Raw genomic sequence first — 23326 nt, 5'->3', positions numbered from 1 at the left:
AAAAGACTATAAAATTGAATTTTCGCCTTCAAAAATAAGAACGGATTAAGGATTGTTAAGATAGTATTATAGGAGAAAACTGAAGAAATTAAAATTGTTAAGGTATACTGCATATTTTATTCGAATATTCGCACATACATATGTGTGTGTATATGTGTGTGTCTAACTGTTTAGTGTTCTTTATGGATATATTCTACACAATTAAAAAAAATACTATCTCTTTCAAAAAATTATAAAAAAAAAAAATCATAACTTGTAAGATCATTGCATTGATACGTTACGTTTTCAAATACTTTTTTTTTTTCTCTCGAACCAGTTTTCAATAATATATGCATCTAGTTTTATGATACGGTACAATTTCTAATTCAACTTCGTGTTCTCGCCGATAATTCCACAGGAAATGATCGATCAGAACCGAATTAATATTTGATTTTAATTGATTTTTTTCCTCTTTAGAATAATTAGATCTCTCGATTAGATTTCTCACTTCATATTTGACTCGTTCGATCGCTTCTATCGTACAACCACGAATTTCAATTTCCTCGTCACTACCGTTTTCTAACTCTATATCTGTAAATATCAAATACCGTGCTATCTAATGAGCAAATTGTGCCACTTACCTTTATCGTCTTCTATTTTATAACGCGATAAAGAAATAAGATAAAAAATAAAATAACTGATAAAAAGACTTACCAAATTCTAGCTTACTCATGAGAATGTTGTTGTAACGAAGAGCACCAAAATATAGGAGGATTTGGGGAATACGATAATCGGCGAACATCGTGAGATAATCTATGTCCCAAAATCTGCCAATCCCCTTCCCTTTGAAGCAGGCCCAAATATCGCCCACCAATATCTGAGCCCTCTTGTAAAAACTGACTGAAAAACAATCACATTGTTATCGCATTTGTCCCTTTCATGAAATAATTTTTTAATACTTAATTCTTTTTCATCATAAGATTAACATAAGTTAATTATTACCTCTGTGCATTTTATAATCTGCCTCATCTTGGTAAGATTCGAATTCCTTCACGAGCAAATTGAGCAAATTCTGAGCTGAGTGAGAGCTCAACTTGACACAGTTGACAAAAGTACCTAGAAATAAAATGGAATTGATAATCAACCATAACACGTGAACGTAATTAATAATAGATTTTTAAAATGTGTACAGAATATTTTGATAGTCTAGTGTATAACTTTACAGCCTGCTAAATAAAATCTTCGAAAGGGAATCGAGAATTTATAAATCTGATTATTTAATTTAAAAAAATATATTCTCCATATATACGACAAAGGTCAGTAAAGTTTTGCACCAGAATTCTTAATATACAACTGAGTGATGATCTGAGAAAAAGGATTTCAAGCATGTACCTTGATATTTCTCTAATAAAACTTTTCCAGCATCTCTCAAGCATTTTACTCTTTCGTCTAACAGCGGAATACTAATTGCTGTATCGCCACGAAAAATATACTCGGCTTCGGATCTCGTTATTTGAGAATAATACTTGGGATCAATTATAGGTTTCCCCTCCTGTTCGAAGTAAATCGTTTAAAAAGAGAGAGAGAGAGAGAGAGAGAGAGAGAGAGAGAGAGAGAGAGAGAAATAAAGAGAGGGATAGAGAGAAAGAGGAAGAGAAAAATGGGCATATCTATTTGCAGAATTTCAACAATAATTAAACGTTCCTTCGAGACGAAACACACAGACGTGTCGAGGTATTTTTGAAACGACCAAGACAAACAATCCACGAACAAAAGAAGCTAGACATAACGTGGAAAACGAGAAAGTGACATTTTACGTGTATATCGCGCAAAATTCCAATGTAACCACAATATGTTGTTTACTATTAAATTTATAAGAGTGCTTACATTAAGAAATTTCTAAGTAATCGGAAAGATTACTTCCCGACGAGTAAGATGAATCCATCGTGCGAACACTATACGACTGATATGATCAGTCTTAAAAGGCCCACGTGAGTACACGTGACTCGAGTAATGAGAGTATTTCTTTTTCACAATAATAATAATTTTTCGAATAAAATCAGGAGCCTGGGGAAATTCTCCGAATCGATCCCTAAACCGAAAGGTGCTATTCCACATTTTGGTCTGCCAAAATGGAAATTAATGCCTTTAGAGTCGAAAATCCCAATGGTCCCCGGACCGGAAGGCGCTTACAACTTCACTCGTCGTAAACTCGGGGAGACATTGTGGATCTCAGCGCCCGACGCGGAATTCAACTTGAGCGATCCTTACGGTTATGAGATAGAATGGACTTACGATTCCCTTCACGACAAACATTTGCTCCCTTATTTCTCAAAACCGAATGTCATTCGACATTTGTTGAAGGCCGGTTTCATTACTAAGAATCTAGATGCGAAATGTTCCCTGAAGGATTACAATATGTACAGAAGATATTTGAGAAGGTTACACTGTGACAGTATAAAAAAGGAATTGAACAGAATAACGAAACAATCCATAGAGGAGAAAGCGATACAATACGCGCAACATCAGGCGGAGAAGGAAGTAAAGAGGTAAAATATCGAGCATATATTGTTGCGATTATTGCATTCCTTTGGAGCAAAACTTAAAGAATAAATTTACCATGGATCTAACTTTTGATTTTTTTTTTTTTTTTTTTATCAAAAATATTGAGTCAAGCTGTGAATATTTTGCTTAAAAGTTCGATTAAAATGTTTAAAACTTATTGCTTGAATATCGTTCATTAACAATGAATGTGTTATTTAAAAAATTCCGCAAAAAATTATTGTACAAAGAAATTATGTGTACAATTTATAATAATTATAGTAATAAAAATTAATATTAGTTTATGAATTATATTATAATGGAAAAATTATTTACTTGATCAATATTATAATAGTTAAGGAATTAGTTATATTTCTATTTATCTTTTTCATTGAAATTCTGAATAGTTAATGAAACATTACTGCATGCAGATAACAGAGACTAATGTTCTTTTACTCTTTCCAAAATAAAATTAACTTCTAATCTATTCGATATTCGCAACAATATAATATTAAATTATACAGAGTGTCTGAAACATTTTTTTTTTTTTATATCTTCTATAATTTTTAATTGAAATGTTCTTTAAAACATTTCCATTTAAACTAGACACACTGTATAAATAGAATGACTTGTTACTTAAAAATAGTGAAATACAAGACAACAATTCATCAGATTGAAAGAAAGAGAAAGATTGATGGAGTTAAGAAAATTTGCTATAAAAGAGATGAAAATGGCTGAGAAGCTAAAACGACAAAAACAAAAGGAAATGAAAAAGAAAATAGAGAAAAGATTGATATTGTTAGAATTACAAAAACGAGAAGCTCAACAAATGCGGTATATGAAAAGCATACAGAAAGCTGAATTAATTCAACAAAAACAAAAAGCAGCACAAGCCATTCGACGGCAAAAAATAATTCACACTTTATTGGAATGGCGTAAAAAGGAACGTGTAAGAAAAAAAATGATGGATTTACGATTAATGCAAGAACGGGAAGAGAAACGGAGAATCGTAAAAGAAAAGTATGTGTAAAAATGATAGAATAATTCGTGTTAGAGAATTGAAAGTTTTTTTTTATGTTTATTTAGATGGGAAGAAAGACAAGAATTTCAAAAGAAACAGATTGAAAAGGAACAATTTCTAATGAAATGCATAGAAGATCAACGAAAAGAATTTATAGAAGCGTATGAAAAGAAAGTAAAAAGAGAAACAGAAAGAATGAAAAGTATTGAAATTTATGAACTATTTTTTTTGCACATATATTGATAAAGTTTGATGTTTTTTTTTATAGATCTTTTCCATGATGTGAGAATGTATATAAGATGTTATTTGGCTAGGCAGATGCCTTCAAAGAGAATGCGAATTTGTTGTCCAAAATATTTTTATAACGAAGAGGTATTTTATACAAATTTAATAAATATGAAAAATTGCATATATAGATGCTACTTTAAACTATTAAGATGCTATTTTAACTTTAGGATGATTTTAAAACCGATGAAAAAAAATTATTATCTAAATCATATGCTGCTACAAAAAATGATAAGGTAAGAATATTCAATATTTTTTATCAAGATTGTAAATTATATAATCAATTGCATATATTTTATATATTCTATGTTATTTATATAATGTATAATATTATATAAACAAGTTTAAGTCTAATAAAGATATAGTATCATTTTAGACAAAAAAGTTAACTGAAGCAAAACAAACAAAAAAGAAAAAAGGGAAAGAGAAACAAACAAATAAAACAAAATTAAAAAAGGAATTAAAAGACGAAAAAAAAATGGAAAAGAAAATAGTTGAAACTCAAAAAATTGTGAAAAATGGAAAACAAAAGAAAAGAAAAATAAAAAAGAAAAAAGAAATTAAACCAGATATAAAACCTGAATTAGAAGAAGTGCCAGAAGTTATACCTCCAGAAAAAGTAGAATCAGTAAAATCAATAACACCACCTTCTACACCAAAAGAAAGATGTAGATGTCAAATAATTAGGGATGCTCAAAAAGGTATTATAGCACAATAATACATAGAATTCTTTCATAAATTAAAATTTATATAATTTCAACTTACATTTATAGCTCTCTTAATAGCAGCACATAATGCAAAATATCCAGTTTGATCATTAACTGTCCATTTCGGACAATTTTTTTTATTCCAAAAAGAATAATTTAATGTATTCAAAATAAATATCCAATCAACTGCTTTTGGATCTTCAGGAGAAGGATGAAATTGACATTGAGAAAAATTATTTACACTTATTTTATCATCCTTAAGACCTTTTAAAACCTGTAAATGTAATCAAACTTATTAAATTTTTTTATCTTATTTTTTTAACCAATTAAAAAAATATAACAAAGAATATAAATAACATTCATTATATAATTTTACTACTTGTTTTTATAATATATTGAAAATTTATATATGTATAATTTAAATAATATTGAAAAAATTATTTACCGCATAAGCAATAGTTTTGACTCCTTCATTTTCAACGAAAACATTTTTAGAACAAGAATTTATAAATTTTGCGGAATCCTTTGGCATTAAAATCATTGTGGAAAAAATATTAAATAATACTTAAGTGAAAGTTAAAAACAATTTATTTAAACAAAAATTCCAATTTATCCACAAACACTTACTAACAGAATAAGTACATTTACTTATTTTACAATATAGTCAATAGTCACGTGTTAGTGTCCCGTGACCAAAGATTCTTAGCACGTTAGCAACGACTGTCTTGTAAACAAACATGGCTATGAATATTAAAATTTGTGAAATTGTTTTTTAAGATTGTTTATTAATTATGTGAACAGATTATTATCTTGAAATGTTTTCTATTAGTGTCTCAAAACTTTATTATACGTGAAATTAAGGTAAGCATTTTAAGTTTTGAAATTGCATAGTTGATATTGAAAGTACTTTTTCAGGACTATACACAGCACATGTGCACTATAATTATTTATATTGAGCGTTAATAAAAATCTTTTTAAATTTATTAATTTAAATTACTCCAAAATAATATCAAAAAGTAATTATTTTAAATATAATATCGTATATTTTCTTTTATTATTATTTTAATAAAGAAATTTTTAGGTTATTTGTTATGATAATTTAATGCATATTTTTATATACATTCATTTATCATCATATCCCAATTAGCTATTTAGGTTATATAAAACTTGGAAATAAAGTTTATAAGATATTTTTTACGTGTTTTTTTTCTACCTTACATAATTCTATTATCATATTTACATTTATTGATATATGATAATTATTAGTGATTGTTTCATAGTTTAACATCAATAACTGATATTTTAATTTTATTGATGTTAAATATTATTTATAATAAAATAAAATTAAACTTATATTTTGTATTGAATGTGATATTTAAGTTTATAATCAAAATATAAAGTGTCATATCACTTTATTTAATCAATCATAACATTTAATAATACATAATTTAACTGATAAATGTATTCTATGTGTAAGTTTTTACATAAGGACATGCGTTTCTTATTTTACGGTACACTCGATTGTAGGTAATACCTAATTTTAGTATCATAGGCAACTATTTTCTGTAAAGTTTGATAAGATTCGAAACTTTAACACTTCATTTGTAATTTACATACGTAATACAAATTATAATCTTCAAATAATATGTATCATCATATTTACATATAAAATTTTATTATTGCAATATTTAATATACTAAGTTTTTTGCATTATATCTCTGCACATTTCTTTTAACTTTTCCTTCACAACTGATAAAATGATTTTATGATCTTATATTTAAATTGTTATATTTAAAATGTATATACTTTTCCAAAGATTTCTTCTAAATATCAAATAGCATGATTATAAATAATAATACTTTGAATTACGATGTAACTTACAAAATATGAATATTACAAACGTGTTTCGAATCCCAGAGTTTGAAAAGTCAAATGGTAGTGTGCTTCATCGCATTCATTCATTCAAATAACATATGTACATAATACCCTTCAACATAAAGTGAACAGATTAAGGCTCCAGCAGGCTATAGGCTACATTCTATAATGTACAATGCATTATGTACTTTGTTAGTTTCCGTTTTCGCATACATGTCTGGTTGTGTAATGTGTGGTTAGCGATAGCACCAAAAGATTTTTCAACATCATTATTTGATACAAATGATTCATAAAAATACAATATGATTAACACAGAAATCAAGTTGCAATGATTAACATTTATTTTATTCGGTATTATTAAACTTTGCAACATATTTGCCATAATAGATATACTTATCATAAAACAATAAGTCTTAACAAAAATGTATAAATTCATATTTTATGAAATATAAAATATTGGACAAGAATATAGTAGGCCTTGCCCACCAATATTTATAATGAATGAAGTTTTCCTTTGTATATTGAATGCTATGAACACTTAATGGCATTCTGTACCAAATTGTGAATTGATGATAGATGATATATCTATCTTGTTTGATATTATATATTTTGACATCACTGTGGCCCCAGCATGCTATTATATTATACATAGCATGAAACCAATATAATAATATTTATTTAAAGATATATTAAACATGTTATTGTGCTTTTTAAATGTTACAAGGCTTAAGTGTTAAACAAAATTATATCATTGTGCAACTAATGAATTGAAATTTTAATAATCATTGATTCTGATATTTTAACTCGATGATTTTATTAGGCTGACCGAACATGCACATGTTAGACAGCAATTTTTTTTTTTTTCACTGTGCAATACTTTATATATTTTTTAATGTTGACTATCAATATGAATCAAAATGAATGCATTCAATCTTGCAATATTAAATTTCAATTCTAAATTTCAGAATTATTGGAGTAGAATTTTTTATCAATAAGATAGTAATCCATATGATTAATTATAACAAATAATTTTAGTAAATGCAATTCATCAAAAATGTTCATATTATTTATTGCACAAGATCATAGAAATATAAATCAAATGATTTGTGTTCATTGGATGTCTGATTGGATTATTATCTGATTGATAGTTTGAATGTATTTATAATAAATGCATTAACAAATTTTAATATTCCACTCCAAATTTCATGTTTGATTTTGGCTATTAATTACAAATTTTACATGGTTCAATTTATTAAATATAATTTCAATAATTAAAATTTTTACAAAAAGTAAGACCAAGGATCCCTGTTACCCCAAGAATATAATTATTAAATACTAATAAATTTAGCTAGAGATTAATATATAAATTGATATTCTTTTAAATACTGTAAAATAATAGACAGTTTAATCATAAAGATGAATATTTTTAAACAATATGTAGTCTTTGTTACATATGAATTCAAAGTTATATCAAAGCATTTGCTAATAAAATTCATTAAAAATAAAAATATAAGATAGTAAATATATTTTTTAAGCAGTTAGAAATTGTTAATATAGAATTTTAAAAAGTTGGTAAAAAAGAATATATTGCAGTTAAAATGTCAAAGTTTTCTTTTTTCTTCTTTTTTCTTTTTTTTTTTTCTTTTTTTTCTTTTTTTTTTTTTTTTTTTTCTTTTTTTTTTTTTTTTAAAGAATCGATAACTACAATGACGTTCCTTTTTATTATTTTTGTTGGTAACAAGATACATTAAGGGGTCCAGAGGAACCTTGAGTGGCATGCATGAGTTTCAGTCAAAACATGTTTAACCAAACTTTATATAGCATCATTATATTTGCTCCCATGCACATCACACCTCCAGACTTCACCCATGCAGCAAAATGCGCTTTTTAATTATTTCTCTTAATATTATATAAAAAATCTATTTCTATTGACTTTTAAGCTCTTTGCCAATACTGTACGATACAATTTTGTTCCAGTCAATTTTCGTTCGCATAACAGGTAATTGCCTTCGTAAGGCCTTAAAGGTTGTGTCAGACATTGTTTGATAATTTTCCGATATAGCAGTTTGATAGTCATTTTCTGATTCCTCAACAAGCCGTATTAATTCCTTTGCTGTTTGTTTTTCACTTGAGATTGGTAAGCTTTCTTTTACTTCTTTGCTACTGACCAGTTGTACATTTCCATCTTCATAGTAATGAACTTGTACTTTAAGACTACCTCTTAATTCTGCATTTCCAGAACTTGGACTAAAACTTACAGTCCATACAGAACGCCAACGGCCATTCCAAAAATTTTTAGGTTGAAACTGATGATCTTCTATGCAAGCCGTTAAGGTAATGTTACCTGTATAAATGAATGCCACTTTTTATTTATAATTACCATTTTCAAACAACTAAAATTTAATAAAATATAAGAAAGTAAATAATACCTCCTTGACTCTTTCCAAAAACTGAACATGCACCATGTCTATAATGACTTTGAGTATAAGTTGTTATTTCATCTTGAAGAGCTGATCTCCAAGGTTCAGCCACAGAATCTGGTTCATATGGTTCATAATCCTGTGCTTCTTTTCTAAGATGGTCATATTTAAAACTTTGCTTACTGCGAGCATCATAAAACCTTTGCCCACCTAGATCATTGTGTTCTGTTATAAGAGCAGGATATTCACTACCTTCAATCTGAAGTCAAAAAATGAAACAAATGAATAGATATTAATACAAAATTCATAAATTAAAAAATTTCATGATGCAAACTACTTATAATGAATTATATTAATATCTAACCTTACTTTAATTGAATCTAATTGATAAAATTATGAAATAAAAATTATTTTCCCAAATTATATAATGAAATCAAAATTGAAATTAATTTTATCAATTTAATTAATCTTAAATATTTTCTATTAAAATCACTACGAAATGTAACTATAATTAACCCTATTGCAGCGTACAATTTCGATGGAAATTTCACTATGATTTTCACATAGCAACTGTTGTGTACCGATTCGAGGATTCTTTAGATAAACAATCACATCAGCCAGGTGAACATTATCGCGCTCCAATTTCACTATAAAGTCAATGTCACCTGTCGAAATTCCGAATGCGTGTTGATCAATTAGGAATGTTACTAGGCATTGAAATTTGATCCAACACTTCTCGGGGATAGTGTAACCTTCGATTACCACAAATACTAAACAATACCCCGGATACTATCACAAAAAATTATAAAAGTTCATCAGAGAGGTCGATGATGTACCTTAACAGGCGTGAGCTGATCCTTGTTGTATTGAGCAAATGCTCCAGACGCACCCTCCTTCAACAGGTTGTCGTTGTTTAACAAGACTCTCACATCATTAAAAACCTCGTTGAATTCGCCTGGTGGTGAGTGCAGTATAAAATCCGAAACTATTCGTACTTTTTCTTGATCAGGAATCACATCTCCGTCCGCCGCCATCTTACCTTTCCACTGGCACGCACACTCCGCGATGTCAAACCAAGGTTAGTGCAGTGCAGGTTGTACCGGCGTATCGAAGCACTGCCCCATATACCCGGTGACGCATCACAAAGGGGATACGTATCTCTATTCTCTTAATCAACTCTATGACATACATATTTTTCTATACTTCTTCACATTCCAATAATGTGATGAATCATACACTTAAACATGTATACGTGATGCATACGCTTAACAAATGATTATATTTATTCTGAAAAATATATATATATATATATTTAATGTATTTATTTAATTTTTTATGTTGAAAGTGAATAATTATACGATAAGTTTATTTTTAACATTTTTTCATATAATAAGATTATAAAATTATGTAATGACTTACATGCTACGATTATTATAAATAGAATGCAACATAAATTATTTTTCTTATTGAAATAAATATGTTTAATATTTATTTCTATATATACTTTTCTTTGAAAAAAATATATCCAAGAGAGAAGATGTAATAAAGGAAAAATATAGAAGTGAATTCCAATCACTCGGTTCGGAGACAACTACTGTGTTCAACGAACCTTGACGAATATAACCTTCGAATAATATTCATGATCTTTTCTACAAATTTTCAGACAGGCGTGGTTTATATACAAATAGATAGGGTAATTTATTAAAATATTTTTATCTGTTTGCATAAAGTTTTATATCAAGAAATGGTCTCTTATTAAAAAAATCATCGCCGGATATGTTGATTTACCCGCTAAAATTTGAATAACCTTCGAAACGAGAAAAGAAAAAAATTTAAATTTAAAATATAACATAGCATGTATTTGCATTGAAAATAAACCAATATTCTATGATCCTTCTATAAGGATTTATTTTTTTCAATTTTAAATTTAAATATACATTATATATACAATTTTAAATAAGTATTACAATTTTTTGAATTTCTTAATTTTAAAAATTTTAAGTATTTGAATGATTTTAAAATAAAAATATTTCATTATTCATTAAATTCATTTCATATTAATGTATATATTAATGTAATAATTAATTTTACGATAGTTTTTAGGTAATATCGCATAACGCTGAAATTATGGCAGATGATCCAAATCGAGATATTTTGCCTGTCAGAGAAGGTTCTTGTACGGATACTTTTAGTAGTATAGGTTCGTATCTGTCTCTTAAGATAATATTATTTTTCGTTTTTATAATTTTTATTTTAAACAACTTAAAGATCCCAGGGATCGACATTGCGTAATTAAACTCGATCGTTATCAACTGGAGGATAAATATTTGCGACTACTCGAGGAAGCAAATAACTTGAAGAAACTAACAAATTGTCAGGAGGATAAGATTAAACGATTGGCAACAAAGTTGATGAGAGTAACTGCAAGTACAAGGCCATGCTCGCTCGCTTTAAACATTTATGAAGATAAAAATAAAATAATCGCTCTTGAACTTGAGAACTCCAAGGTGAGAGTTAAATTTTTTCATTTTTTTTTTTTTTTTTTTTTTACAAAAAGATTCAAAGATAGAAATAAAAATAAATAAAAGAATAGAAAAAAAAAAGAGGAAATATTTCATTTCATATTTAAGTAAGTTCTTTATGAAATCTCTTCCAAAGCTAAATCCATTGAAATTTTCCAATAGATAACTGTTACGATATAATTTACGATAACATTGCAATTGATTTTTCAGCTCAAAGATAAAATCACAGTGTTGAAAAATCAACTACTGAGTCATACGATAAGCAGTAGATCATCATCAAAAACTCGCGCGAGGCCGTCATCCGGGCGCATGTAAGTGTATAGCGTCGTATTACAAGTGATCCATAACGATCTATGATTCACACTCATCACGATGATAGATAACTGAATCCTGAGATCCTTGTTTTAGAACTTGCTGTAGCGAAAGCAGCCGTACCAAATGTCACTGTTTAGACGATGATACGTCCAACGTGCAAAGTTATCTTGAAAAAATCGAGGTAATAAAATCGATGTGATTAATTAAAATATCTAATAAATAATTAAATAATAAATATATATATATATATATATGATTCAATATTAAATTTATTAATCGTAAAAAAATAGGGATGATGAATTTTCAAAATTGTATATTTGTCGAGCAGGAATTGGAATCGCAGAAAAGTGAAATGTGTACTCGGATAATGCAACTAGAGAAAGAGGTGGCCACTTATACTACTATTTGCCAAAGAGAGAAAGTAGCGGACAATGTCGAATACATAAAGATTTGGCGAGAAATGAAGCAAATAAACGATAAATTAATAACTGCCGAAAACGAGAACGGATCATTGACTGCACAAGTCAACGATTTGAAGGAGAAGCTCGAGGAGAAAACGAAGTAAATGCCCCTTATGCTTTGCTTATACGTATCTATGTCGACCAATTAAATAGTATTTATCTCGTTTACTTATAATTCTTTTCTCTTTTTTTTTTTTATAAATAAATTTTATCTTATCCATAATCTATATTAAATAAATTTTATACGCTCTGTTCTTATTTATAAGATAAAAAGTTTGAGTAGATTTATAGAAAAGAATATTATGCAATTAGGAAGAACGAAATTATGGCATCGGAGCTTTTATCGGAGAAGAAACGAATAGCGGAGATCGACGAGCAAATATTGAAAACGAAAGATTCTGAACTTTCGTTACGGGAAAAGAACGAGCAGATAAAAGATCTCCTGAAAGAGGTGAAGATACTGCAGCAACACAACGAGGAGCTTATAATACTGAACTCGAAATATACAAAAGTCGAGTTAGAGAACAAGGAATTGAAGAAGAAAGTCATCGACCAACAACACGATCAAGAGTGTTTGAAAACTGCTGTTGATAACGAACAGGCTAATATCATTGCGCTGCAAACCTCGAACGAACAATTGTTGGGAAAGCTCGAGGAATTACAGAAAAATATAGAAAATTTAACGGTCAGTGCATAATTTTTTTTCCCCGTCATCGGTAATGTCGATCTCTTCGAATAAATTCCATCTTCCATTTTTCGATCGAAAGAATTATTTTTCTTTTTTTTTTTTTATCGACGGATACAAATTATAATATTCTACTCGATAAATTTATTTTTAGAGCATCAGCAAGAAAGTAACAATGATTTTATTTCAGTGCTGCCAGACGCAAGCGGAGAAAGCGGAAGCTAAGGAAGCGCAGATATCGATATGTTTCTCCGACATGCAGATATCAACATTACCTAAACATGATTTGTTGTGCAAAAATTTCGAGGCCCAAATAAAGTGTCGCAAGTGTTCCGAACTAGAATACGAAGAGAGCGCAGTGAAAAAAGAGAAATGCAAGAAATGTTACGAGATGATAGACAACGAAGACTTATATAAGAACAGGTTGTATTCTCACTCAAAGACTCATAATCAAGTCGAGAATAAATCGATACAAACGGAAATTGTGAAAACGATCGTTACGGATGAGAACGATTATAACGAGATTGTAGCATCTAAGAAGGAAATATTGATAAAAGAGGTTATAAATTCCGAATCGCAAACAATATGTTCGGAAAGTATGAAACGTGCTATGATCACAGATTCACAGTGTTATAGTTTGACTCCGGAAAAAATGTTGAAGTTTTTGGAAGAAGCGCAAATAGATAGAACATGTGCGGAAACGATAAAACAGAGAAACACGGCCACTGACATTGATTATGATATTTTGGATCAATATCAGAGACAAAGGCAAGTTGTCTCTCTTGAGAAACTGCTCTTTGGAGATTCTTGATTATTGTTGAGTAATTGTTGATTGTCCGAGTGTTGTTCGCATTATTATTATTTTATTCTTGTGTTTATTTATTTTTATGTGGACCAAGTTTGATGTGATATATCGATATAACGTTTAGATTTATAATTGAAAATTTTGTGTTCATTGAAATTGGAAGATTTAATATCAATTTCTTCCTGATAAATTAGATAATGATAATAATTGTGACGAGTACAGAATCTTTAGAGCTTCCGAATTCTTTTTGGAAGATTTTCACGTTCGTTCGAACGACATATATATATATATATATATATATATATATATATATATATATATATATTCGTATATATTTTAATAAATTAATAATAATAGATAAGATTTATAGTTAATAGAACGCATATAATAAATTTCTGTCTTGATATTATATCTATGATATTATATCTTATTTCTTATTCCTTTTCCTGTGTAATATTATTTGTACAATTTCAATTGTAGATACACAATATATCTAGAAATTATCTTCAGACACTGTGTTACAGTTGTACAGAGAAACAAGCAAACCAAGAAACTTTTGAACTCAAACTTCAGCATCAGAGTAGGAAAGACGAGATAATTCCTTTGAAAAAGGAATCGGCAGACCCGAATAAATTGATATCCGTACTGTTTAATATTCTTCAAGAGTATTCTTTGACTTGCACGATACCCAAGGAAGCCTCCGCTCTCTATCGTCCAATGAAACGTTCAAAATTTCCCAACAATATCGATGTATACAGTGACGAAAACGTGTCGAACGGTTGCGCTTCGAAGAAAATTTGTAGCCCTTACAAACAAGAAAAGATAAGAAAGAAAATTTTCAATGCGAAGAAACGTCATCGAATCAAGGTGTCCAACAATAATTGCGCTTGTACCAATCCGTTGAAATGTGATGAGATGAAATGTAGTCATTGCTGCAATACCTCGATGAAATCGGTAACATGTTGATACACTATTAATCGGGCAGATTAATTGCGGAATACGATTAACGTGCGAAAATAAATAAAAAAGAAAAAAAAAACGAAGAATATTTTTTAAGTTTCGTTTTTTCCAGATCGTGCTCTTCAAAATTCCTCGAATTGTCAGAATATTGTCAGAAAATATATATTTCGGCACGTTGAGTCTCGATAATAAATTTTGAACAATTCGTTTCGCGAAATTCATGTTTTGTCTTTTGAAGTCAGTTGCAGAATGATGCTTCTCCATACGAATCTTGGAATAAAAATGAAAAAAAAAACGCAGAGAATGCGAAGGACGTGTCCACGAACGGTCCAGTATCGTTGCAGGAATACGTCAAGCATCTGGACAAATACAAGGAATTTATAACTGAGGTAAGGCAAGTAAGATAGCGAACGATTTCGATGTTTGTTCATTCACGAAACATCGTATCGCGAAAATTTAGATGAATGAAATCGCGGAAAGCGTGCAAGCCATGGACCCGATACAAAATTTCTTGCAAAGGGAACGTAAATCCGAATCGGAAAACCATTGCAGCGTGGAGTGTCCCAACATCGATTGCGTCGATACGTCGAACAACGACTCGTTCCCATTAGTGATCGCGGAAGGTCAGGGCCTTGTCGAGCTCCACATCGTTTCCTTGCAACTTTCAACGTCCGTTAGTAATAATCACGAAACGACACATTTCCGATCACGTGTCAAAATCGTAATTTTGAGAAATTTTGATCTATCCATTACTATATAGGCTAAGCAGATACTTTTCCAAGAGAAGGACATTGGCAACGTGTCGTTGTACGTGAGCTGGAACATTTGGAATCAAGAAACCGTCTACACGCCCACCCTCAAGTGTCCCAAATTAAACTTCAATTCATCCTTCGTATATCGAATCCCAGATCTATTCTCCTTTTTCAACTATATCCTTCTAGAATTCGTGATATTTCAAGTGAACGTGTACCAGGAGGATAGCAAAAGTTTTATAGTGGCCAGGGGGAAGCTTTGCATCAAGGACATATTGGACTATCCCCAGAACAAGCTCCACTATATAGCCCCTGTGAACAGCGTGATCCCGTGCAGTGTTGGGATGAATTTTGGCCAATTGTCATTGTGGGTCAGATTGAGTTGCGATATCGAGAAGGTGGAGATTTTCAAAAAGAGGCGTGGTATAATTACGGAGACGGTTGAGAAACCGAAGAAAGAATTGGAGCCGAAAATTGTACCGAAAGTCGTGCCGAAAGTCGTGCCGAAAGTCGTGCCGAAAGAGGAGATAGTAACAACGACAGAGGAGCCGAAAAAAATATTAACTCTCGAGGAAGAGCCCGAAGTGTTTCATTACGAGTCAAGTACAGAGGACGATGATGACAATAATAAAATATGATTAATGGGAATAAACTGTAAATCCGATTGTATCTATAGATGATTCCGACGAAGTACAGTCGATCGTCCTTGAGAAGAAGTCTACCTCGGAAGAGGAATTGATCGTGATGAAAGAGACCGAAGAGGAAACTAATGCTTCCTTAAAGGAGCCCATAATCAACGATATCCCGCTTAAATGGAGAACCGAATCGAATGACGAGACAACGGAAGAAGAAGAGGATTATAACGAAAGGTTGGTTGATTGAAAGATTTCGTTAGGAGAAAAAAAAATTAAAAATTCAAAAATGCTTACTTTTAGAGATAGATTTCTACCTCGACAGAAATTGGAGCCAGCTATATTTTTGAAAGATCTAAAAACAGAGAACGTAAGAGAGAAATCAAATGCTATATTATTACGATAGCTATACATAGAGATTCAAGATCGTTCGATTCTCTTTTTTTTTTTTTTTGTTTTTTAATAATCTTCGATTCGTATACATACATATATATATATATATATATAAATTCAGGAATTCAACGAGAAAAAATCAAATGACACGATTAAGGAAGTGGCCGACGTGATAGTGGACGAGAATTGGAACAGTTATAAGGAACGGAGTCTTCGAGTTATCAAGGGCATGTATCTAGCAATCGATCTAGCAATTGATTTTGTGGATAAATTAGAATTATTCACGAGAATCACTTTCAGATTTCATAAAAATTGAAGAACCCGTAGCCGATAAGTCCGATAATGACGTAATTTTCTTTCAAATTCGTTCTTTAATCGCAAAAGTTAAGTTCACCAAGAATTTTGAATTACGAATTTCCTTCCTCGTTTTCGCAGGAAATAATCGAGAAGGATACGATAATCATCGAAATCATAAACATGAATTTGTACCTGGGATCTTCTGTTATGCAGAATCCTGATTACGAACTACTTTACGTCGAGTATTGCTTCTTGGGTTATTGTGGCGCTGATATGGAAACGATTTCGGTGAGAAAACCAGCCTATCCGGGTCAATTGTTCGAATTTAATTTTAAGAAAGGTAAATTCCTTATTCTTTTATTTTGAAAAAAAAAAAAAAAAAAGAAAGAAAGAAAGAAAAATTGGAACAAATATTGTTCGCAGTGTTTCGAATAGACGAGGAAAAGCATTCGGTGCAAAGTAATATCTTACGCGCGATGTTGGCCAGTACCACTAATCCTATTATAAGATTCATTGTCGTTTGTGAACCACTTCCCGAAGAAACAGATATGAAAGAGTGTGTGGAAATAGGGTAAGATAAGTGAAGAAATTCATCAATTTCATCCGTATTTAAATAAAATATATCATTCGAAGAAATGATTATAGATACGCTAATTTTAATATAAGAGATTATGCATTAGGAGAGGCTAAAAAATATAACTCGCTTCCGATCTATGATATAGAGGAACACGTAGAAATTGGTATCTTAAAGGTAGCGTAAACTGGTCAATTACAGATTACAAGTATTCTATATTAGTTAAATAATTTTTATCATTTTTTTTTTTCTCTCCTCCGTGTTTCTTAATTCTTAATCTCACTAATTCTCTTATTTTGTGTTGTATTTAATCTTAATGTGTTTGTAGATCTCTATATTAGGTCTCGATGCGATACGCCAACGACTAGCAAAACGTGAATCGATCATAATATAAAATTCGTTGATATATCTGTGTATCTTCTACGTGTATGATACGTGTAGAAAAAAAAGAAAAAAAATGTGATTCCTATTGAAAATTAAAAATTTGTAAACATCTGACTGAAAAAAAAAAAAGAGTGAAGTGATGTAATCTCTCATGAATGTAAAAATACCGTGATTAAAAATTACACAGTACAAAAACGCCGTGTTTATTAGAAGCTACTTACATCATACATAATACAAAGTATTCTACATTTCTTTTTTCTTTTTTGTATACGTGTTACTATATTGCAATATTGTTTTCGTACAAATCATTATCTACGTCGATAGATCGATCTTTAATTTTTTTTTTTTTCGGTTTTTTTTTTTTTTTTTTTTTTTTTAATCCCCTCTAGTTCGTAGTTCCATCTCTCGAATTCCAACAGTTTTTTTTCTTTCTTGTTTCATTCAAGTATTCCGCGTCATACGGATTTCAGGAGGCAATTATTCCCTAACTTTTCGTCTTGTTATGCTTCAGTGCCGCATTCTCAGTCGTGTTTGCGCCTTCTTTCAAACTGGACAATTGCGTTTTACGAAAAATATCGTTGAAAACACTCGTGGCTGCCTGTAAATCCTTGCAATCCTTGGGTTGTCGGGCGACGGACCAAACCCCTGCTATAGTGTCGATACCTTGACAAACTCTGCAGGCACCTAAACGATTATTTTTATCGATAATTTGCATATTCGTGAATTCTGAATTTCGAAAAGTATTCTACTTATTATCGATTGATTTATTTGAAAAAAAAAAAAAAAAGAGAGAGAGAAAGAGAGAATTTAATAAAAATTTTAAATAGTGAAGGATGTATCATCGCATGATATAGCATTTGATATATCATTGTGAAAAGTTAGAAATTGAATAAGTTCCCGCGTGGAAAAAATATAAAAAGAAGCGAGCTACATACCGACAAACACAGCAATAGAATTGGTATAATTATGGGTGGCGATGAGGGTGAATGGCGAGCCACGTTTGAATGGGACGTGACCAGAGACGTTCCACGTTTCATTCAACAAACTTTCTTGTAAACGGGATGACGTGAAGTTGGAAAGTGTCACGATTATAGTACGATTCACGACCCTCATATCCAGTTTCACTCCGGCCTGAGTTGTTGACCAGGACCCTGACAAACGGCAAGGTAAGCCTAAAAATATCGCTCGTTTCACATATCAGGGACAGGCGAGCTTCAAGCCGGCCTACTATCGTTCACCGAGAAACATTTATTTTCCACGCGACGCGCCTCGTTTACTCCTCCGCGTTTACCTTACCTTCTTTGTTCTTGTTGTTCTTCCACCGATCGTCCTTCAGATCCTCCAACTCCTCCATTATGGTATCAAGTATTTCATTGGCAACTTGTTTCGTGTCCCTGACAGCGCCAGTAATATTCGTATGATCACGGTCCACATTTTCCTTTCCGTTTGAAATATTCTGATTCTGATTCTGATTCTGATTCTGAAGATGCCTTTGCCCCCCCTCCTTCATATTGTTCCTGTTCTTCTTCGAAAGGAACGATTGATACTCCAACCCTCTGAAATTATTATTATTATTATCCCCGTAACCAGTCGACTCTTCGTACGGTTTCTTCCTTATGTAATTAATCATGTCCAACGTGCGATCGTTGGAGTAAGGCAACATTTGGCGATTATTGTTTTCGTTCACGTTCGCATTCTCCTTATTTTGACCCCCGTTAACGTTGATCCCAAGGGATTCAAGAATCTTGCCCAAAGGTTGATCCATGGCGTTGGGAAGATTGACAGGTGGACGATTGTAATAAGTTGGTTGCAACGCGTAACTGTTCTCCATATCTTTCTCTTGATCCTCTATTCGATTTTCCTGTTGGGTCTCTTGATTGTTGTAAAATTGGATCGGGAAGTAATTGTCCGCGTTTGGAATTCTCATATTTTCAGGCTGGTTCATTATATTGCTCTGATCGAAATTCCCCCCTCCTAACGAGTTGCTATCGATCTGTTGATAATTGTTCAAATATTGCGGCTGGATCAACGGCTCGATCGCCCCGTTCACGTTCAAATTTTGGGGCGCGTTGGTGCTCAAACTTTGAAACTGATTCTCGCCAGGGATTTCGTATTGATTGTTCGAGTATTCGAATTGTTCTTGACTCTGGGGCTCGACGACAGGCTGTCGAACACCACCGTCTGATTTGTTCGGATCGAAGGTCTCGTAATTGTTGGACAACTCGGAAACGTTGTTCCCTTCGAACACTTGCGGATCTTCCGGAACTTCCGCCGGAACGTTCGCAGGATACGAGGTGTCAAAATTTTGATTTCGATAGTCCAAAAGTCCATAATTGGTCGCGTAATTGAACGTGGCCTCATCCGGTCCGAGTACTCGAGAATTCCGATTTAATGTCGCGATACGGTCATTTGTCGGATAGTTCTGAAAATTATTAAGAGAATTGACATTGTCGTTCTTGAAATCACGATACTTTCTACGAGTAGTATCGTAATCCGGATAATACGGTTGCAAGTTTCTATCGAACGGACGGCTGCAGTCACGATACGACGTGAAATTTAAGGTCTGTCGTGTTAATCGATCGTAAGGATTTCTCGAGTCGATCAGTTGCGGCAAAATTTTATTCGCGTCCTGGAGAACTTCGTCGTCGCTATAGTAATCCGAATACTCGACCCCTTGGTCCCCTGATTTCTTTTTCCACGGATTCTTGGTCGTGGTCCGCATCAAACGTTCGATCATCTTTTCGCTTTCGTGCAATCTCTCGTGATTTCGCATATCTAATGGAAAAATGGATTCGGTCGTCTCGATATTTGGGGACGAGGTGAAATCAACGTAATCGCTGTCCTCTACGTGAACAGCGGTGACTTCGTCCCTCGATTCTGAGATGGACGTGTTTTCGCGTGATCTATCATCGACATTATCTGGACTACGTTTAATCGTAGTAATCACCCTTCGCTTTGATCGCTTTGTTAACGTGTTAATGTCCCCTTTGCTGTCCAACGTTCTCTGAGTAAAGATACATTTTACATACGTTTATCCACATGCGTAGTAAATATTTACCAGTTGGGGAGGAATAGAAAATTAGTGAGAATTGCAGAACGAAGCTTACCTACCTTAGGGGATCCCCTCTTTATCTGAGTAGGTTGTTTCATGTATCTTCTATGATGCCTGCAAATCAAAATATACATACCACGTGTATACGATAATCTTCTCTTCTCCCAGAGAGAGAGAGAGAGAGAGAGAGAGAGAGAGACAGAGAGGGGAGTAGGACGTTTATATAATTTTTAAAAACCATTCGCTTCCATTACCTTTTTTTCTTCTTCTTCTTTCGCCCCTTGTGCCTCAACCCCTTTCGATTTCTTTTGTCTTCGGTCGCCTTCGAGCCACCACCGTTACCCTTTGTCATCGGTATCTTCACCGTGGCCTGAAGATGCCCCGGGGGCGACACGCGCGAAAGTTTCCTTATCGTCTCTTGCACCTTGGGGGATTTGAGCGCGTCCTTGGCCATTTTGTGCGCCAATCCACCAGTCTCGATATCCGATCTAGGAATTCTGTAATCCACGGGATCAGACACGATGGCATGGCGCATCCTCAAATTCTGCCCGCTCGTGTATCGATTGTTCTTGTTGCTCAATTGCCTTTTCCGTAGCACGGGGCTCGTGTCTTCATCTTGAATCGATTTCTCGTTCTCTTTCAGAAACGTAACGGTCCGTCGATGCGGCACACCGGCCGCCCCTTTCTTCTCCTCTGACGGTACGAACGATAATTTTTCGGCATTGGTTTCGACGCAAACGGGGATTAGTAGCGGAACGATCATGGTCAACCTGTGTTTTATTTTTTTCTTTTTCTCGTTAAAGGTAAAAAATTATTTGCGCCAACGTGCCGTTTTCGCCTACCCCTCGCAAGTATTTCGCAAACGAAACGAAATGGAAAATAAATACAATTGATTTTATTGGCGATATTCGATGATATATACCTGAATAAAGTTAGCAGCATTCCTCCACGAGGTAGATCGATCGAGAAATTGGTGCTGGTGCCATTGAATCGGCGTACTCGCAAGATGGGACGTTTTTAAGCTCGTACTTCACCGCGTGGAATCATGTCACTTCGTTCCTTTCCAATTTCAACTTTTCTTTCCGTGTCAACTTTTCCCGGCAATATCCTCGATAAAAATGTAATAAAAATGGCTGTTCACGCTCAATTCCTTCGACACGTTGACATATCCCCGGGAAAGGTTCGCAGAAAGCGCTCGCGCCACTTTCGATGCTCGTCTTTTCTCGGCGACCAACTTTTGTCATCTTACATCCGTCCTATAGAATTCGCCTTCACGCCGTAGAGGGATCTAAATACGCGTATCGTTCCACCCTCCTCCCCCTTTCTCCCCCAAATCTAGGATCCATCCCTCGAGGAAAGACCCCACTCGATTCGATCCATTTCGAATGGCACACGCGTGTATCGAAATCTACAAGAATGTATATGCGTGTGTACATGTATATATATATATGTGTGTGTATATGCGTGTGGGTACAAGCGTAGCTCTCGAACAGAGCCGATCAAAGCGACTTGGAGGATGGCCAAGTACACGCGTCGGCCTCAATTAGTCAGATATTACGTATGAATGTCGTACACGCGGCTACTTTGCATTTAATAACACGGAAATGAACTCAACTTATAGCAAAATCTAGTCTTTCGATGCTTCTCACATACTTCGAAATAATAATCGGCTCGATGATCGAAGGAAGCCACGTGTATGTGCGATGACACTTTAAATCGACGCTTAATGAAGCACGTGTGATATTTAATTTCTTTTCTCGGTGTTAATTTTTGGAGAAAAGATATAATTAAATAATTAATTAAAAGGAAATAACTCTCGCACGTTTCGCTTTCCAAAATTATTATTTCGGGAGAAATAACGATGCTCCGTACGTACGATAATATCGAGGCTGGATGATAATCGTGACTTCTCTCTCAAGCAGTAAATGACACGCAAAGCGTTGGATCGAGGAAAAACGGGAGGTAACGGGGCATATCTGGTCGGTCGTAAATGTGCATCGACAGCGTGTGCGGTGCACGTATTAAAACCAAGTCGAGTGCACAAATAGACCTCGACCAACGATCCGTCCAAGCACCATCGGCGCCGGACAGAGTGACTGTTTGCTGTTAGCGGCGAAAAAGGACGAGTGGAGAGGAGAGGCCCGACTGTCGCAGAAATTATGGTACGACGAATGCACAACGTTTTAGAGAAAAGGCTGGAGACACGGTAAGATAGGCGTCGATTATTATTAGAACCAGCTAGAAACGAACAACCGATCCTCGTTCGTCTGCTGCCGATTATCGTCTACCTCTATCCAACTCGGTGAACATGAAGATAACTCGGTTCTGCTTCTACGAATTTTATCAGAGGGGGAGTTGGATTTCTCAGCGACGAGTTTATTTTTGATCGGACGAATTTGATCGAAGAATTAATACAACCGTAATCGATTTATTATCTAATCGTTGAATTTTTGGGAAAAAAGGCGCTCGGGAAGAGAATGTAAAAATTTGCGCGTCGAAAGAACGAGAAATAGGAATGTCAATGCCGTGCATCGAATGCCGGGCATACTACGAGGCAATCGTCGTTGCAAAACAATTCTATTTACGAAGAGTGGGAAAGAGTTTGGAATTGGGTGCAAATCAGTCGCATTTATACCACACCGCGGAACCATGAAATTGCGATGATG

General features: G+C 33.0%; 6 protein-coding genes across 9 annotated transcripts in view; 2 read left to right on the top strand and 4 right to left on the bottom strand.

Annotated features, from left to right (window-relative positions):
* The window catches only part of LOC100864203 (choline/ethanolamine transporter flvcr2a), a 65066-nt gene extending 64250 nt beyond the window's left edge, over nucleotides 1-816 (bottom strand). Inside the window, exon 1 of the mRNA XM_086904460.1 lies at nucleotides 694-816. The gene's annotated coding sequence lies outside the window, so the exon portion shown is untranslated. The remainder of the gene's footprint in view (nucleotides 1-693) is intronic.
* On the bottom strand, nucleotides 98-5233 carry LOC100864088 (queuosine 5'-phosphate N-glycosylase/hydrolase). The gene is made up of 6 exons (XM_003696241.4): nucleotides 4979-5233; nucleotides 4592-4807; nucleotides 1372-1531; nucleotides 982-1095; nucleotides 694-879; nucleotides 98-570 (listed from the first exon to the last, which is right to left on the bottom strand). The coding sequence occupies exons 1-6, from the start codon at nucleotides 5072-5074 to the stop codon at nucleotides 320-322; spliced, it is 1023 nt and encodes a 340-aa protein (XP_003696289.2). The 5' UTR covers nucleotides 5075-5233; the 3' UTR covers nucleotides 98-319.
* Nucleotides 1583-4985, top strand: LOC105736327 (uncharacterized). Its single transcript, XM_031918203.2, has 8 exons — nucleotides 1583-1970; nucleotides 2043-2528; nucleotides 3193-3540; nucleotides 3607-3743; nucleotides 3810-3913; nucleotides 3997-4062; nucleotides 4203-4527; nucleotides 4600-4985. The coding sequence occupies exons 1-8, from the start codon at nucleotides 1915-1917 to the stop codon at nucleotides 4638-4640; spliced, it is 1563 nt and encodes a 520-aa protein (XP_031774063.2). The 5' UTR covers nucleotides 1583-1914; the 3' UTR covers nucleotides 4641-4985.
* On the top strand, nucleotides 5214-17803 carry LOC100869398 (uncharacterized). Of its 2 annotated transcripts, none has more exons than XM_086904454.1 (20): nucleotides 5214-5394; nucleotides 10925-11028; nucleotides 11097-11335; nucleotides 11561-11661; nucleotides 11759-11846; nucleotides 11994-12226; nucleotides 12439-12811; nucleotides 13002-13579; nucleotides 14141-14570; nucleotides 14819-14965; nucleotides 15037-15249; nucleotides 15337-15931; nucleotides 16005-16197; nucleotides 16264-16330; nucleotides 16475-16580; nucleotides 16654-16700; nucleotides 16789-16990; nucleotides 17074-17221; nucleotides 17296-17401; nucleotides 17553-17803. In XM_086904454.1, the coding sequence occupies exons 2-20, from the start codon at nucleotides 10956-10958 to the stop codon at nucleotides 17616-17618; spliced, it is 4005 nt and encodes a 1334-aa protein (XP_086760580.1). In that variant the 5' UTR covers nucleotides 5214-5394; nucleotides 10925-10955; the 3' UTR covers nucleotides 17619-17803. The 2 variants fall into 2 exon arrangements, with proteins under 2 accessions (XP_086760580.1, XP_086760579.1); XM_086904453.1 differs by lacking the exon at nucleotides 5214-5394 and adding an exon at nucleotides 10425-10521 and having other exon boundaries at nucleotides 10932-11028.
* cpa (F-actin-capping protein subunit alpha) lies at nucleotides 5929-10383 on the bottom strand. The gene is made up of 4 exons (XM_012490411.3): nucleotides 10248-10383; nucleotides 9665-10115; nucleotides 8838-9087; nucleotides 5929-8752 (listed from the first exon to the last, which is right to left on the bottom strand). The coding sequence occupies exons 2-4, from the start codon at nucleotides 9860-9862 to the stop codon at nucleotides 8334-8336; spliced, it is 867 nt and encodes a 288-aa protein (XP_012345865.1). The 5' UTR covers nucleotides 9863-10115; nucleotides 10248-10383; the 3' UTR covers nucleotides 5929-8333.
* LOC100869277 (uncharacterized) lies at nucleotides 17788-21896 on the bottom strand. Of its 3 annotated transcripts, none has more exons than XM_086904456.1 (6): nucleotides 21583-21896; nucleotides 20915-21430; nucleotides 20720-20774; nucleotides 18905-20612; nucleotides 18544-18780; nucleotides 17788-18292 (listed from the first exon to the last, which is right to left on the bottom strand). In XM_086904456.1, the coding sequence occupies exons 1-6, from the start codon at nucleotides 21600-21602 to the stop codon at nucleotides 18093-18095; spliced, it is 2736 nt and encodes a 911-aa protein (XP_086760582.1). In that variant the 5' UTR covers nucleotides 21603-21896; the 3' UTR covers nucleotides 17788-18092. The 3 variants fall into 3 exon arrangements, with proteins under 3 accessions (XP_086760582.1, XP_086760583.1, XP_086760584.1); XM_086904457.1 differs by having other exon boundaries at nucleotides 18544-18759; XM_086904458.1 differs by having other exon boundaries at nucleotides 18905-20030.
* Nucleotides 21897-23326: the final 1430 nt, after the last annotated feature.

Source organism: Apis florea, unplaced genomic scaffold (assembly GCF_048593485.1).
Source record: "Apis florea isolate Af1SG1 unplaced genomic scaffold, ASM4859348v1 contig_2350_pilon, whole genome shotgun sequence".
Lineage (NCBI taxonomy): Eukaryota > Metazoa > Arthropoda > Insecta > Hymenoptera > Apidae > Apis > Apis florea.
The sequence above is the reverse complement of the archived record's forward strand: the minus strand, read 5'-3'. Positions and strand labels throughout refer to the sequence as shown.

Excerpts from the sequence above, each read along its gene's own strand:
- LOC100869398 (XM_086904453.1), top strand. The coding sequence starts at position 10,468 with ATGATCTTTTCTACAAATTTTCAGACAGGCGTGGTTTATATACAAATA. Across the intron at positions 10,522-10,931 it reads TTTATATACAAATAGATAGG|GTAATATCGCATAACGCTGA; the intron begins GTAATTTATTAA and ends GATAGTTTTTAG. Across the intron at positions 11,336-11,560 it reads TTGAACTTGAGAACTCCAAG|CTCAAAGATAAAATCACAGT; the intron begins GTGAGAGTTAAA and ends TTGATTTTTCAG.
- LOC100869277 (XM_086904456.1), bottom strand. The coding sequence starts at position 21,602 with ATGCTGCTAACTTTATTCAG. Across the intron at positions 21,431-21,582 it reads ATGCTGCTAACTTTATTCAG|GTTGACCATGATCGTTCCGC; the intron begins GTATATATCATC and ends AATAAAACACAG. Across the intron at positions 20,775-20,914 it reads AAGAAGAAGAAGAAAAAAAG|GCATCATAGAAGATACATGA; the intron begins GTAATGGAAGCG and ends TTTGATTTGCAG.
- LOC105736327 (XM_031918203.2), top strand. The coding sequence starts at position 1,915 with ATGAATCCATCGTGCGAACACTATACGACTGATATGATCAGTCTTAAA. Across the intron at positions 2,529-3,192 it reads GCGGAGAAGGAAGTAAAGAG|ATTGAAAGAAAGAGAAAGAT; the intron begins GTAAAATATCGA and ends ACAATTCATCAG. Across the intron at positions 4,063-4,202 it reads CTGCTACAAAAAATGATAAG|ACAAAAAAGTTAACTGAAGC; the intron begins GTAAGAATATTC and ends GTATCATTTTAG.
- cpa (XM_012490411.3), bottom strand. The coding sequence starts at position 9,862 with ATGGCGGCGGACGGAGATGTGATTCCTGATCAAGAAAAAGTACGAATA. Across the intron at positions 9,088-9,664 it reads ATCAGCTCACGCCTGTTAAG|ATTGAAGGTAGTGAATATCC; the intron begins GTACATCATCGA and ends TTTTGACTTCAG. Across the intron at positions 8,753-8,837 it reads TTTTGGAAAGAGTCAAGGAG|GTAACATTACCTTAACGGCT; the intron begins GTATTATTTACT and ends TCATTTATACAG.
- LOC100864088 (XM_003696241.4), bottom strand. The coding sequence starts at position 5,074 with ATGATTTTAATGCCAAAGGATTCCGCAAAATTTATAAATTCTTGTTCT. Across the intron at positions 4,808-4,978 it reads TCAAAACTATTGCTTATGCG|GTTTTAAAAGGTCTTAAGGA; the intron begins GTAAATAATTTT and ends TTACATTTACAG. Across the intron at positions 1,532-4,591 it reads CTATTAAGAGAGCTATAAAT|GAGGGGAAACCTATAATTGA; the intron begins GTAAGTTGAAAT and ends TACTTCGAACAG.